The 16,028-nt window shown below is 40.2% G+C and overlaps 1 protein-coding gene across 8 annotated transcripts; it reads left to right on the forward strand.

Moving 5' to 3' along the window:
• The first annotated feature begins 638 nt into the window (after positions 1-638).
• Positions 639-15,986, forward strand: malt2 (MALT paracaspase 2). Of its 8 annotated transcripts, none has more exons than XM_061778520.1 (19): positions 639-816; positions 1,106-1,257; positions 2,940-3,106; positions 3,371-3,519; positions 3,596-3,755; positions 4,936-5,123; positions 5,411-5,507; positions 5,593-5,646; positions 6,289-6,375; positions 6,671-6,697; positions 7,351-7,554; positions 8,231-8,408; positions 8,490-8,564; positions 8,631-8,758; positions 13,620-13,769; positions 13,854-13,908; positions 13,983-14,085; positions 14,787-14,924; positions 15,005-15,986. In XM_061778520.1, the coding sequence occupies exons 2-19, from the start codon at positions 1,121-1,123 to the stop codon at positions 15,290-15,292; spliced, it is 2,385 nt and encodes a 794-aa protein (XP_061634504.1). In that variant the 5' UTR covers positions 639-816; positions 1,106-1,120; the 3' UTR covers positions 15,293-15,986. The 8 variants fall into 8 exon arrangements, with proteins under 8 accessions (XP_061634504.1, XP_061634505.1, XP_061634510.1 ...); XM_061778521.1 differs by having other exon boundaries at positions 5,596-5,646; XM_061778522.1 differs by having other exon boundaries at positions 640-816; positions 3,389-3,519.
• Positions 15,987-16,028: the final 42 nt, after the last annotated feature.

Below are 16,028 nucleotides of genomic sequence, written 5' to 3' on the forward strand. Positions count from 1 at the left end.
CTCTAGTGGTATATGAAAGATTCACAAATATTCAAACTGCATGCTATTACAGGTTCAGGTAGTCCAGTATAGTAATTTAAGTACAATTTTACAAAGTACAAAGTAATTTAAGTTAAATTGTATTTAACTTTTAATTACTTTACAAATACATTACAAATGCATTTAAACTTTAGAACTGCTTGATTTCAAACATTTGGTAGGTAGATTGTTATATCAAAGTTATGTGCAATACATTTTAATTGAATTATTATTTCAGCAGTTGTTTTCCTATGTTTAAGTGTGGCGTTAATGTTCAAACAGTACAGTAGTCTTACAGTAGCTTATAATATTAAATAGAGAATAGTTTTCAGGAATAAAACATGCCTTGTTTGATGCACACTTAGGCATGCTACTGTATTTTAAAGTGAGTCAGTGGTGATTATTTTCAGTATCTCAGTCACTTAGAATGTGTAAATCAGCACAAGTCTTCTCTTGTAGCGTACACACTGCTGCAGTACGTTTATAGCATGAATGATCGATAATCAGTATTAATGGCAGCGACAGAGAGCCCACAAATCAAGTTTCGCTTCCGGCCGCCTCTGTTTTTAATGTCGGTTACGCTCTTGGTGCGTACCATTGACCGCGGTGTGGTCGCCATGGCAACACGTGCGAACCAACCCCTTTATGCAGGAGATGGAACTAAATGAGGAACCGAGATGATCATCCGAGGAACCACTTCACACACTTCATGAGTGTTAAAATGACTCACATCAATTATTTTACAACCAACAGAGACGTCTCACGCGACTAGTTTGAAATCTTACGTCGAGTCACTCGGTAAGTTTTAAACGAGTTTTGTCACATCAACGCGGATGGCGGAAGTGCGAATTTGGAGTGGCGTGTTGAAACAAGGTTCACATCGTGATAAACTTGTAGTTTGTCAGTGGTGAGCCGATTCAATCTTACCCACCCAGAGCTTCGCTTCCTTTTTTTTATCGGGGAAATCCCCCCACCAGTGGTGAACATTTTACTGGGACTACTTTTTTTCACCGTGCTCCTTTTTTCCCCCAGTGATCTGTCTCTTGTGTGTCTTTTTTCTTTCTTCTTTTTCTTCTTCTTTTTATAGCTCACACGCGAAACGATGGAGGAGTTTAACTACAGTCTCGCTAATTTGCCTGTAGAAGTGCTCGACAGGCTGGCCACGATGTTGGACAACTCCACCTGCGGATGGAGGCAGCTGGCCCAAGCTGTTTCTGAAGAGCCGAAATTCCGCTGCAGGTGGGCCATGAACGCACCATCGGCACTCGTGTCGTATGTACTATATATACTAAATAAGAAGACTTTATCGAGTAAAAGAGCAAAGTTTTGCCTAAACCGTCGAATCATTTAGAATTGCATAATTATATTATCAATTATATTGTAACGAGATGTTTTGGTCTAGCTGCTAATGGTGAAATTACACTTTCTGGGCAAAAGTACTCGGATACCTACTGGCCAATACACGTACTACAGCAAGTGAAAGTGAAAACTGGTGCATCTCAATAAATTATATATGGCGGGAAATTCCCAGCAATATAGTTAATGAATCTGTGTAATACTATATATGAATTTCCCTTTTTAATTTGAACTACTGAAATAAATGAACTTTTCTACATTGTTCTAATTTACCGTATTTAGACTTTTTTTTTTTTAGTGCACCTGCTACAGCTTTCATTCTTCTGACTAAAAAGTCAAGACTTTCAAGACATTTGTGTTACTTATCTGTCCTGGATCATCCCAAAGGTCTTCTTTCACACAGTGTCAGACATTTTATAGGGTTTTACAGTAAATTAATGACAAGTGTCAAATCAATGTTTCTATACATTGCAGTAATGAGTTCCACTACATAAAAGGGAGCTCTTTTGGCTTGCAGAAGAAGAAAATCAGAAAATGCTTATATTAGAAGAACTGACCGGGATGTCACGCTATTGCACACAACCCACAGTCAGGGTTTCATGAAAACAAAGTGCAATGTATACTGTATGTAACCTGAGAGTTAGTCAGGCACATTCAACAAACTATGGGTAACATAAACACACATGATCAATGTTACGTTAATCCTTATCATTCATTAACAATAAGGAATAATGTCTTTATTACTGCAACAGTTCAACTTTTTATGGTGCAATGGAGCAAATGGCTTCACAATTCTGCTGCATGTAAAATACAATAACTCTCTGTGTGATGTCAACCAAAAATTCCATTATGCAGTGAAAACTGTAGTTAATTACTGTAAAATCACTCTAAAGTATTTTACTGTAAGGTATGTGATAAATAACGTTAAGTTTACAGGAATGTCTAACAGTGCTCCAAAATCCTCCGGGCACCCCTTTATCTCATTCACTGCCAGCCTTCCCAGTTAACACGGATATTTGACTTTTAAAGCCGTCAATGGCAGTGAATGTGTTAATAAAGAATTTCCTCATAGAGCTTATCTTGTTCACAGTGGAATAGAAAAGGTCCTTGCACTAAACTGTTCCTACAATTGGAAGGATAGAAATGGATGTATATTATTGAGTGTTTACCAGGGCTTTTGTCCTCATCGTGAACTCTTTACATTTAGAGTACCAGGAGAAAAACACACAACCCCTGGGAAAACATGCAAACTCCATGTAGGAAGGTCAGAGCTGAGATTCGAACCCAGAACCTCAGAATTGTGAGACAGATGTGCAAACCACTTTCACCGCATGTGTAGTTCATTAAAAAAAAAATCTAATTATGTGGGGAACTTGTAGCACAGCACCCCTGGACAATTGTGGAGGCTCTTTAGTAACAATAATCATCTCAGTTATCACATTATCACAAATGTGTGTGCAGTAGTTAAATTCATCATTAATTCTGGGAATTTTAGGTCCAACACCCCATATAAAGTAATAACATGGTAATGTTACTATGTAACACACTCAACTTCCCTCATGCAGTGAAAGGGATGTGACCAGCTGCTCGCTCCAGGTGCTGAGTGCAACAGGAAGCCCGGGACGTAGCTTCTTAGATCTGCTGGTCGAGCGATCTTGTTCTATGCTCTTTCTGCTACAGTGTTTGAGGAAGATTGATCACCGGGAGGCTGTGCAGCTCCTCACCGCTATGGGTAAGCTCCTACCAGGCTAAATGTCTACTCGAGAATAGGGGTTCTTAAACCGTAGCTTGGCGGTCCGCAAAAGAATTCACAATGAATTCTTCTTCTTCTTCTTCTTTTTTTTAAAGTGCATGTTATTGTGTCAATAAAACAAATATAATAATAACAATGATTAACATATTGTTAGATTGATACTTTGCCAATTGTGGATAGTATGTTGGATTTGTCATTTAAAAAAAGCAATTTGGAAGCATTATTGTCTAAAATTAGCTATAGTTTCTCCTTGTAAAACAGCAACAGAGCTGATCCGGGTCACAGTACAGCCTAGCTCCCAGCGGGCGACGCTGGGCAGCCAGGTAGTGTTGACATGTAAGGCCTCCGGCCCTCCTGGACTAAGTTACCAGTGGTTCAAAGGCAAAGAGGAGGTGAGTATTGCTATTGAAAAAAAGATGTTGAGTTCAGATGAAATCATTACTATAGTGGTCTCTTTCTCTGTGTAAGATTTTGGAAGCAACTGGACACACACCTGAGCTCATTGTGTGTCCTTTGGGCCCCGAGCACCAGGGTAGCTACATCTGTCGGGTTAACCATGGAAACGCATGCGTCTTCTCCCAGTGGGCTCAGGTGCGCTTGGTTCAACCTTCACCCGGCACAAGTCCAGGTATGACCCTCCCCGCTCTCCTTCATCCATCCATTTTCTACAGCACTTGAAGAGTTCAAACACAAACGCTGACAAGCACCATTCAGGCAAAAAAAAAATTCTTAACCCTGCAAACCAAACTAGTATGTAAAACTATTTGAAAATAAAGATTGAATTGCAGAAACTGAAATTTTGCTGCAGCTAATATCAATAATGCCGATAAGCGCACTAGGTATCGCAGTTTTTCCGTTTCAGCGAGTTGCTTATGTATGCAAGGGTCAGTTGACTAGTGTGCGGCGTGGAGTCTTCGCCATTGTACAGTTCAGTCGCTTTCGGACACGTCTTGGTGTATGGCGGGCCTAAAATGTATTTAAAAATATATTTTACGTATTTTAATATATATATAAAATGGAAAGTTTGCAATTCTTCGACTCACTTCACTAATCCCCTCTCCTCCACCTCGAGTCTGACCAAAGCCACACCCGTCAGACGTGCGCAAGCACGATTCTCAAACATGGCCATTCATAGTGGTACAAAGTTATGAAAGTGCGTAATTGTGATAGTCACAGAATGCAGTCCAGCTTCAACAAATATTTAAGCAGTACTAAGCTAGACTTAGCACTGTAAAGCCAACATTAGCGCCATACAGCGTGCTTATGTTGGTAGAATGACTTATTCGTAATAGAGTGTTATCATCCATCCATCCATTTTCTACAGCGCTTATCCTCACTAGGGTCGCAGGTTTGCTGGAGCCTATCCTAGTTTTTAGCAAACACCTCTGGTTCCTCCGGTTTCCTTCCACATTACAAAAATATGGATGGTAGATTGATTGGAGACTCTAAATTGTCCGTGAGTGTGGCTGGTTATTTGTTTATGTGTCCTGCAAATGGAAAGACTATTGCTCCGCTTTTAAAGGGAATGAAGGAACCCGTTTCGATTGGACAGGATTTGGAGTCAGCCGTGAACACGCCCACATCAACGTGTACGTCCCACTTTTAAATGCGCTGGGGGAAATTACCATGCCATGGATTTGCGCCAGTCACGAAAATAGAGCCTAAATGTTGGTGAGAATTTGGGTTAAAATGCAGATACAGGAAATAATTTTCCTTTTCGCTGTTTCCAGTGACGAATTGGATGAAAATGGTACAGTCCTGTCCAGCCAGTGAACAAGAAATAACCTATTCAAATCTTCTCATTCCAGGATGTAGCAGCAACATCTTTTCAGGGTCATCCAGTGGGGTGCATATAATCTACCAACCAAAGTCCCAAGTGGTGTCTGAGGGTGACGCGCTACTCCTGGAGTGCACTGCCGTGGCCAATCCTCCTGCCCAGTGCCAGTGGTACCACAACTCGGCTCCAATGCCACAAAGCAAGGCTCGTCTTCTCAAAGTAAGTCATACGTCATAATTCCCATATCTTTAGATCATACTGTAATTTGAAAAACACAGTGAAACCTCCAATGGGGAATGCGATCAGCTCCATGATGCTTGTTGACTTCCAAGTTGTTGTCATTTAGAAAACTGGTTATGTCAAAGGAAATAATAGAATGAAACTTAATCACGAACCTTTGTGAACTGTACAGGCAATGCAGCATTCCCAACTGCCATACAAAGACGGTAGTCATAAAGTATCAGTGCATCACTAATACAATATCATTTCTGTTTCTGACATTCCAGATCCCGTGTGTGACCACAGCACATAGAGGGCAATACAGATGCAAGGTGTTCAACTTGTATCACGACGTGTGGAGTGACCCTGCAATTGTCAGCATTGGTAAAACATGGTTTATTGTATGTTTCATCTATATTGCATGACATTTCTGTAGCTATAATGTCATGTTTTTCCCTTTACGTATAAGCAGGCCCAACTTCCATCACTGATCCCTCCTGGGTAGCAGTTGACCGCGGCCTAGGTATTCCTTTAACAAAATATCTAGTTATGCAGAGAGGAACTGAAGATATGTTCACTTCCTCTGCTTTGTTCATTAGTACATCACTTGTTAATTCTTGTTTTACAGTGTAAACATTTGTAGAAAAACAGAGCACTGGACAAACAAATCCGCTTCAGCATTTCTTTCATGAAAATAAGCCTAATGGTGTTTTTATAGAATGAATGGTGATACAGTGGTTAGCATGTCTGCCTCACAGATCTGAGGTTTGGGGTTTGAATCTGGACAGTGACATTGGAAGTTTGCATGTTCTCCCTGCATTTGAGGGGGTTTTCTCCGCATACTCTGGCTTTCTCCCACATTCCAAAATCATGCATGTTAGGAATCGTTGAACGGAAGACTAAATTGTCCGTAGGTATGAATGTGACTGTGAATGTTTGCTTGTCAATACGTGTCCTGCGATTGGCTGGCGACCGGTCTAGGGTGTACCCCGCCTCCAGGCCAAAGTCAGCTGGGATAGGCTCCAACACAACCACAACCCTGATGAGGACGCGTGCTATTGAAATGGAGAAATAGTTGTTTGCATAATGCTGCTTATAGACCAACTAGGCAGACCACATGCATATTTATTTAAAAAAAATTTAATTCATTTTTTTATGTTTATAGAATCCCAGGAAGTGGATAGGCCTATCATCAGTGCAGGAGTATGTCCACAGATGACCAATCCACCACCATTATCAAAGCAGTTCTATGGTAAAAAGAATTTTCTCTTTTTATTTAATCTCAGCATATTATAAAAATCCCTAGATGCTTTGCAAATGTCCTAATGGACTCAAGTAATCGGTAGGGCTTGGTGATCTTATCGATTCATTTGTTATTTTTTATTTTTTTTTGTCAGGATGATTTTTTTTTAGCGGTTTCCTTAGTTTAAAGGACTTGTCGTGTACTGCTTACACTAACAATGGATGCGATCAGGGGAGCAAGTTTGCAAAAGCAGAGTCACTGTTGATACTTAGCAATTTGGTCACCATATTTATTGACTTTTCAGACACCTCCAGTGACTTCAAAGTGACTAGTGAGTATAATTCCCACTAAGAAAAAGACAACAATGTTTTCCATATGACAAGTAATTTATCACGCTGAACATTGCGAAAGCCATTTAGACGTTGCAAAAGCAGTGATTTATCCCCGTTGGAATGTTTTGACCCGAGGGGGTGTAGCCTTACTCTTCGACAACAGACATATGAACCAACCAATTCTTACAGTTTGATGGCTCATTTTGTTATGTTAAATTATTGAACATTTACAATGCTTATTAATTTGGGATCGTGTTTACATGCAGTACATATTTTTGACAAAAGGCATTTTTACAAGAGGAACATGTTTGTTATCAGGAGAAATAAAGCAATTCCCAGAAAGAAAGAAAAAAAAATCTAAACTTGTTTTAAATAATGTCATCTTCATTTTCTTTTTCTAAAAGCAAAGGGGACAAAAATCAGTTTTTGGTGGCAAAAAAGGAAGAGATTTTATATTAAGAACATATCACCCAGCCCAAGTAGTCGCATTGAACACTTATTAATCTGATGACCATGGATATACTGTATGCCCATAAAGGCTGTTCCTAGCGATTGACGAAATCTGAGGAATCTAATTGGACACGTATACAGTAAGTGTTACGAATTTCTTGCAACGCCGTGACATCGTCACTTAAGCTCTTTCCCTCCTCAGCCACAGACAAAGTGGCTCTCCTGATCGGCAACTTGAACTACCGCTACCACACTCAGCTGTCCGCTCCCATGGCCGACGTCCACGAGTTGAGCAACCTCCTCAGGCAAATGGACTTCAAGGTGGTCTCTCTGCTGGACCTCAACTGGCAGGAAATGCACAGCGCCGTCACCGAGTTCCTGCTGCTCCTCGGCAAAGGAGTTTACGGTTCGTCTTTGGGGCATAGAAGCTTTAAAAGATGTTGTCTTGTACTGCATTTCCTCAAATAATACATTATTTTAATCTAAATGAAAAAGATTGAAATACTGTACTAGAAAGATGTTATAAAAATGCAATTCATGTAAAGACACTGGTAAATTGTACTGTATTATCATAATACTGTACTATATATATATATATATATATATATATATGTAGTAATAGTGCATGTGATGTAAGGATGTATAATACTTATTGTAATATACCAATTTGTATTATAACAATATTAAATGTGTAAATGTGTGTGTTATCACATGTTGGTTTTATTATATCAATATTTTCTAAAAATCCAAATAAGATAAACTTATGATGATTTTTTTTTTGTACAAATAAAGGCAACCGCTTTAATAAGCGCCTTACTTATAATGAATGCTTGGTACTCTGTGGTTGAATAAATTTACACACTGGCCAGTAGGTGAGGAAAGATGGTGGTTTCAGATTTTCTGTTAAATTTTGTATTTATTAATAACACAACTAATCTATCAAATAAATGCTTATATCCCTATATGTATAGAACAACATTTCCTGGAAGAGTAATTACTGCAAATGACCACATTCAAATGATTTTACAAGAATCAAAACAAACATCATTCATCCTTCCTTGTTCATCCTTCTTCTTGCACAGGCTTGCTCTACTTTGCCGGTCACGGTTATGAGAACTATGGCAACAGTTTCATGGTGCCCATCGATGCGCCAGCCTCGTACACATCAGAGCACTGCTTGTGTGTGCAGAATATACTAACCAGGATGCAGGAGAAAGAGACCGGACTCAACGTGTTCCTGCTAGACATGTGCCGGAAAAGGTTTCACATTAAATGTTGCCTGCCTTTTATCTTACGTCCTCTCTGTGCATATTTGTGCTTGAACTGTTTTAATTCCTTTAGAAACCCAAACGACGAAGTTGCCGTCCAACCCGGACTGTTGAAGGTGACAGCAAATATAGTGTTTGGATACGCCACGTAAGTTGAAGCAAAAATACCCGCGGTAATATAAAGACCAATTTACAAACACCTTTTTGTATTTAGATGTGTCGATGCCGAGGCTTACGAAGTGAGGAGGGAAGGTGTGTCCAACGGCATCTTCATAAGCTTCCTCAAGCGGCGGGTTTGCGAGGATGAGAAGGTCACGGTCATGCTGGACAGGGTAGCAGAAGGTACGTATGTAAAATTGTATGTTTTCTATGCCGCCTGTCCTCATTAGGGTTGTGGTTGAGCTGCAGCCTAATCGCGGCTAATTCTGGGTGAGGGGCCGGGTACACCCGGAACTGGTTGCCGACTATTCATATAGCACACATACTGTATACTCAGATTCACACTAATGTACTATTTTCTTCAAATCTTCAATGAAACTAACATGCATGTTTTGCGTGCCCCTCTCATCAGTGGAAGTCCTAGTTTCAATCATAGTTTGAATGGTACCCTGTGTGAGACACCCCCCTTTGACATTACATAAAAAAGAAAATTAAAAAATTAAAAACATTTGGTAGAGCAATTTTTTGCTATACCAAATGTTTTTGGTGTTGCTGCCTCCCCATCCATTTTGGCCTGTGCGACCCCATATACTGCACATGCCAGAAACCGCCACTGCCTCTCATGTAGCTAAATGTTATAGTACACCTTATAGAAATTCTACTGTAATTTTAAGTTACATTCAAATCTGCACATTTCTTAAGGATTCAACCCCATAACTTTATTCAGGGCTCACGGGTGGTGTAATGGTTCTCTCACCCAGTAACAGTGCTGGCTTGAAATTGTATTTTTAATTTTTTTTTATTTTCTTTATTCTTTGTTTAGCCAGGAATTGTCTCATTGAGATATAAGATCTCTTCTTCCAGGGAAAAAAAGGTCATACATAATACACATGAAACACAAAAAAAAAACAAAATGAACATTAAGACACGCAAACAAAATAAAAACCAGACAGACACAGTAGGCTACTGTTTCAGTGGCAAGAAGGATAATCACGTCAGCACTGCTCATGCGCCCGGTGCGACACCCTACGATGTCGGCCTCCAGGTCTCTCGTTGACGGGGGGGATGGGTGCTGACAGAACACTTCGTTCCAAACCAGTCATTGTACGATCAAAAAACAACAGTGGGTGGTGGGGGGACATCTTAACGTTCCAATTCCATTTGTTTTCATCAAGATTGCAGCGTCGGGCAACTGCCCCTGTCGCCCATATCAAAATAATGTTACTGCACTTGCCTGACTTCCATGTATCCAGTATGGATTTAGTTCCCTCTAGGTGATACTGTGAATTTGAGTGTGAGCGGTTGGCTGGCTCATGTGCCCTGTGATTGACAGGCATTGGCAACCACTCCAGTGAGTAGTCTAACTTTCAGATGGGATGCACTCTAGCTTCCTGTGAGCCTAAACAAGCCTAGACATGTGCTATAGAAAAAGGATGGATGGTGAAAAACAATGGATGGAACTGTATTCAGTTTGTTGTATACTTAATTCATAATTTAATTTTTTTTTAGTTTGTGTTATTGTATATTTTCTTGCCTTATATTATTGTATTATCCCATGTTGTAAGCAAAATATTAGATACAATGCTCACCATCGCAAACTATAACCACAATAATAAACATTTTGTACCTCTCTGTCAATCAAAACAGAGCATTATAATCTATGGTAAAGGCAGAATTTATGTTAGAGCTCTTGTATTGGGTGTCATTAGATTGCGCAATCGTATCCAGTGTTGTGGCTGATAACAGGTGAACTTGTTTTTCTTTTTATTGCTTCCTTTTGCAAGCAAACACTGGAAATGAAATGACAGTCATTATTATTAAACACTTAACTACCCACTTAGTTATATAGGGAAAAGAACTTCAAACTTACTCTAATTTTCAGTGTTTCCGAATGGAATTGATAAAGAATAATTAAGTATACATGTTATATTTTAGGCGGCACGGTGGCCGACTGGTTAGAGCGTCAGCCTCACAGTTCTGAGGACCCGGGTTCAATCCCCGGCCCCGCCTGTGTGGAGTTTGCATGTTCTCCCCGTGCCTGCGTGGGTTTTCTCCGGGTACTCCGGTTTCCTCCCACATCCCAAAAACATGCATTAATTGGAGACTCTAAATTGCCCGTACGTGTGAATGCGAGTGCGAATGGTTGTTTGTTTGTATCTGCCCTGCGATTGGCTGGCAACCAGTTCAGGGTGTACCCCGCCTCCTGCCCGATGACAGCTGGGATAGGCTCCAGCACGCCCGCGACCCGCGTGAGGAGAAGCGGCTCAGAAAATGGATGGATGGAGGTTATAGTTTAAGTAATATTTTAATACTTTAAAGGGCCATGCATGCAAAAAGAAAACTCAATCACTATACAGTATGATCAAACTGAACCTGTCTACTCACCATTTGAAGACAGTCATGGAGAAGGAATAAGAAGTGTTACAGAGTTATACGGTCACCTCACGGCATTTTGTATATACAGACCCTTTCCAAAAAATCTGAATACCATGGAAATTTACAATTCCAGTGCAACATGCTGCCAATTTTGTCTTGAGTTTGTTGTCACATCTCTGTCGGGCCAATTATACATTACTCGTGCACTCACTGGCCACGCTGCACTGTTTGCATATCTGTTGTTGACCTATACTGGCCACTCATGTGCCTGAGTAGCATCTGCAACATTTGCACAATCGACATTGTCCCAGATTATCGCACTACTAGTCACTTTAAACTGCACACGTTTCTTGAAATCTCTGCGCCCTTTGCACATTGGTCATTACACCAGACTATTGTTTTATTAGTCATTTCAAACTGCTTTAATTGCTAGAGGACTCTGCATCTTTTTGCACATTGTCAAAAAAAAAAAAAAATAATAATAATAATAATTGTACCGGCATTACCACATTACTGGTAACCCTTTATTGCTCAGTGACTGGGTTTTTTATGTCTTTATGTCTTAAAAGTATTCTCTGTCAATTGACTGTCTGTTGTCATACTAGAGTGGCTCCAACTACCGGAGATAAATTCCTTGTGTGTTTTTGACATACTTGGCAAATAAAGATGATTCTGGTTCTGATGAAAAGTTTATTTCTTTCCATAATTCCATTCAAAAAGTTAAACTTTCAGAGATATATTTGGGGCCCACAATTTAAACAATTTCAAGTATGTATTTGTTTATTTTTACATAATTTGGGCTCCCAGCCTATAAAACCCATGAAATCAAGAATTTAAAAAAATAGAATACTGTGAAGAAATCACCATTTACTTCTCAGTTTTTGTCGAAAAAAATAAATAAATTAGGGTCCTATTAAAATCAATCAAAATATGGTACTTCCAAAACGATTTGTTAATCTTCAATACTTGGGTGGGAATCCCTTTGCTTTAATCATTGCCTCGATGCGCCATGGCATTGAGGCAATCAGCCTGTGGCATTGCCTGGGAGTTATGGAAGCCCAGATTTCCTTGATGCTTGCTGTCAGTTCTTTCTTTTTGGGTCTAGTGCCTCTCCTTTTCCTCTTGATAATACCCCGTAGATTCTCAATGGGGTTTAGATCCGGCGAGATGGCTGGCCTGTCAAGCATTGTGATGGCCTGGGCATCAAACCAGGTTTTGGTGCTTCTGGCGGTATGAGCAGGGGCCAGGTCCTGCTGGAAGATGAAACCTGCATCTCCATAGAGATCCTCAGCAGAAGGAATCATAAAGTCCTCTAAAACATTCTGGTAGACTGTTGCGGTGACCTTTGATTTAAGAAAGCAGAGTTTACCAACACCTGCACTGGACAGTGCACCCCAAATCATGACTGACTGTGGATATTTCACACTGGACCTCAAGCAGCTTGGGTTCTGTTCTTCACCCATCTTCCTCCAAACCCTTGGACTTTGATTCCCAAATGAAAGGCACACTTTACTTTCTTCAGAAAAGAAGACCTCGGACCACTGGCCGACAGTCCAGTCCTTCTTCTCCTTGGCCCAGTTGAGACGCTTCTTACGTTGGCTCGGGTTCAGAAGTGGCTTGACCCGAGGAACCTGACAGTTGTACCCCATCTCCCATATGCGTCTGAATGTAGTGGTTTTTGAAGCTGTGACTCCCGCCTCATTCCACTCTTTCTGGATCCCTGCTAGATTCTTGAATCTTCTGTTTGATAATCCGCTGAAGCCCACGGTCATCTCTTTTGCTGGTGCATCTTCTCCTGGCACATTTTGTCCTTCCACTAGACTTTCCGTTGATATGCTCGGACACAGCACTCTGTGAACACCCAGCCTCCTTAGCTATGAACTTTTGTGGCTTACCCATCCTGTGGAGGGTATCAATGATGGTCTTCTGGCCAGTTGTCAGTCTGCAGTCTTCTCCGTATTGAACCCAGCTCAGACAATTGAACCAAACTGAAGCAATTTAATGACACCTGGGGAAACCTGTGCAGGTGCTTTGAGTTTAGTAGATGATTTGTGTGTGACACTCAGTTTGAAACATTTATAGCCTGCAAAATTTGGGCTGATTTCTTCACAGTATTATAATTTTCTGAATTCCTGATTTTGTGGGTTTTATGAGCTGGAAGCCAAAATTATGTAAAAATAAACAAATAAATAATTGAAATTGTTTAAATTGTGGGCGGTGAATCTATAATCTAGGAAAGTTTAACTTTTTGAATGGAATTATGGAAATAAACAAACTTTTCCATGTTATTAAATTTTTTTAGAAAGGGTCTGTATTGCTGAAGTGTTGCTAATACCAGAACCTATTGTTACATTTCTGGTTCTTTAGTTACCTTGACAGTTTTCCTCTTTGCCATCACTGGTTCATCTTTGTGATGGAGTCACACAGATACAGCCAAATTAAAAGCAAAACACACTTGTGGAGTTACCGGTAATCCTTTAGATGCTCACTGAAGTGACATATATCGAGGTTTCATGAAGTTTCTAATAATCCAAGATTTAACTTTTGAGGCATTATTTCCATAAACTGTTAGTTAAACTCCAAATTGTACCGCTTCTGCACTCTGTATTTGCTGTATAGGGCATCTCATGACAACAGACCATCTGTCTTTTTTTCATCCTCTAACCAGACATGGGTCGCTTTGAAATCACGCGTGGGAGGCAGGCTCTGGAGCTCCGCAGTAATCTGTCCGAGCGGCGTTCCCTCACTGACCTTATTCAGACATCGGACTGCTCTGTGGCATATTCGACTCGTAACCTACAGTGGGCTGTAGCTCATGGTACATTAATTCAAACCACTCAGTCCAATCTTACCACAGTAAACTTCACTACTTATTCAAATGTGCACATTTGCATCTTTACAGTTCTGCCGAAGAGCCATTTCATCCGATTTGACTGCGGTGTGAAGGTCCAACTAGGGTTTGTATGAAAACAGATGATGTCAGTTATTTTCCCCCAATAATAGTTAAATTTCCTCATAATATACACTGTAGATTTGCTGCTGAATTCTCCAACATCATGGTCATCTACACACGCATACTGGACAAGCCCAAAGAAATTGCGACATGCTCTGCTCAGCTTACTGACTTTCCTGAGGTATTGTTTGATCACACACACAATGGTGATGTGTTCCTTTTTCTAGTGCAGTATTCAATATTTAATACAGAGTAGGTGTTTATTTGCCACATAATGTCTGGAAATACACTTTACTTAAAATCGTATTTATTTTAATGTGATGGGGAGAATCTTATCTGAAGATCCGAACATGCAAACTAAACACAGGAAGGCCGTAACCAAGAATCGAACCCCAAACCTCAGATCTGATGTGCTAACCACTAGGTCACTGTGCTGCCATGTGATGTTGTGGAATAATTTACCCAGTTGACATAGTAATTGTTAGCGTAAATTGGAGATTTTGGCCTAGTGGTTAGCACGTCTGCTTCACAGTTTTGACCTTTGGGCTTGAAGGCTCAGGCCTTCATGTGTGGAGTTTGTATTTTCTCCTCATGCTTGCATTTGCATTGGTTTTCCCACAATCCCCCACAAAAAAAATAAATAATTTTTTTAACTCTCTAACTTGTTCATAGGTGCAAATACGAGTGGATAGTTGTTTGTCTATATTATGTGCCTGCGACCTCAAAGAAGATAAGTGCTATAGAAAATGGATGAGTGGATATTGAATGTCTTGGCAGAATCTCTTTCTGAATGTTCCGAACAGGAGCGTGATGCACACCAAAATACTGAACTATGCAAACTGTCCTCCCTCTCCTTAACTGCATGTTGTGTTCTAATGGCAGGATGTGGATATTGACCTGAAGAAGAGCAATCAAGAAACTCTGCTCGAAGCTGGCAGTTTATTATTAATCAAAGAACAACTTCCTTCACCTGAACTCCCCAGTCTGTACACTCGCATTCGCAGCCTGCAGAGACTCAAAGTCAGGCCTCTTTTCATAATGATCAGCTCTAATCGCCTTATGAACGCCTTTAATATTTTTAGGCTTGTTTCGCCTTACAGATGGAACTCACATTTGCCGTCTGTCTCCGATACACTTACGTCCACTTGGAGGAAGAAGTGGAGGAAAGGCGAAATGTTACAGTCGGCAAACCGCTGGTGTCCAAACTGAATCTCCATCAACTGCGACCGAACTCGGATTCGTCATCCCTCAGCCTGGACTCGTGCACTATCGCTGAGGTGTCCTCCTTCTCCGAGGACTTTGCCACATTGGCCTCCAACACGTGGTCACTATTTGCACCTGCTAATGCTGACAAATGTCAGGACAAAATGAATTACCATTCCTACTAAGCCTTATCAAATTATGGAGAAAAAGTGTGACATTTCATAAAAAAAGTTTTTGATTTTATCTATACATTACAATACTGTGCAAACGTACCTACCACTAGCTTTATTTTTTATAATGAACCATTATCACAGCATTTATTTTGGCATTGTAAACCAGTAACTATTGGGCAAATTGGCAGATTACACACAAAATAGACTGTAAAAAATAAAATCCAACAGAGATTAAATATCTCAAATCAAATATTTCAAACATCTTGACCCCGAAAAATCTTGATAAAGTATTACAACTAGTTTTATTAGTGGTTATGATTACATTTATCGTCAAATTAGAAATACCACAATTCAATAAGTGTAGGTGGTATGCAAACAATCACTATTGTTAGTGTTTTTTTTTAAGATGCTTTGTTTACTTGTGTTAAGAAATCTTGACAATTCAAATTTCCCTGTTTTTTCTACACGTATTTCTTTTCTTAAACATTACTGTCTTGCCCAGGGACACAACGACGCCATGCGCTCGGGCGGGGATACGAACCGGCGCCCTTCCGGTAGCGGAGTAGTACACTACACTCGTGAGTGACATTAGGATTTTGAGAGGTAAACAGCCCCCGTAACGTGTCTGGCACAAAAAAATAATCATAACCCCTGACCTTTTATATTACAGTTTTTTTTATGATAATAAACGCATTTGTGCATTAATGCACAGTGTAAATTGTGTGTTTACTGTACTGTACCGACTGAA

Source organism: Phyllopteryx taeniolatus, chromosome 7, assembly GCF_024500385.1.
Source record: "Phyllopteryx taeniolatus isolate TA_2022b chromosome 7, UOR_Ptae_1.2, whole genome shotgun sequence".
Lineage (NCBI taxonomy): Eukaryota > Metazoa > Chordata > Actinopteri > Syngnathiformes > Syngnathidae > Phyllopteryx > Phyllopteryx taeniolatus.

Coding starts and splice junctions, on each gene's coding strand:
- malt2 (XM_061778520.1), top strand. CDS start 1,121: ATGGAGGAGTTTAACTACAGTCTCGCTAATTTGCCTGTAGAAGTGCTC. Junction 5,508..5,592: donor CCCTGCAATTGTCAGCATTG/GTAAAACATGGT, acceptor TTTACGTATAAG/CAGGCCCAACTTCCATCACT. Junction 14,086..14,786: donor AGCTTACTGACTTTCCTGAG/GTATTGTTTGAT, acceptor TTCTAATGGCAG/GATGTGGATATTGACCTGAA.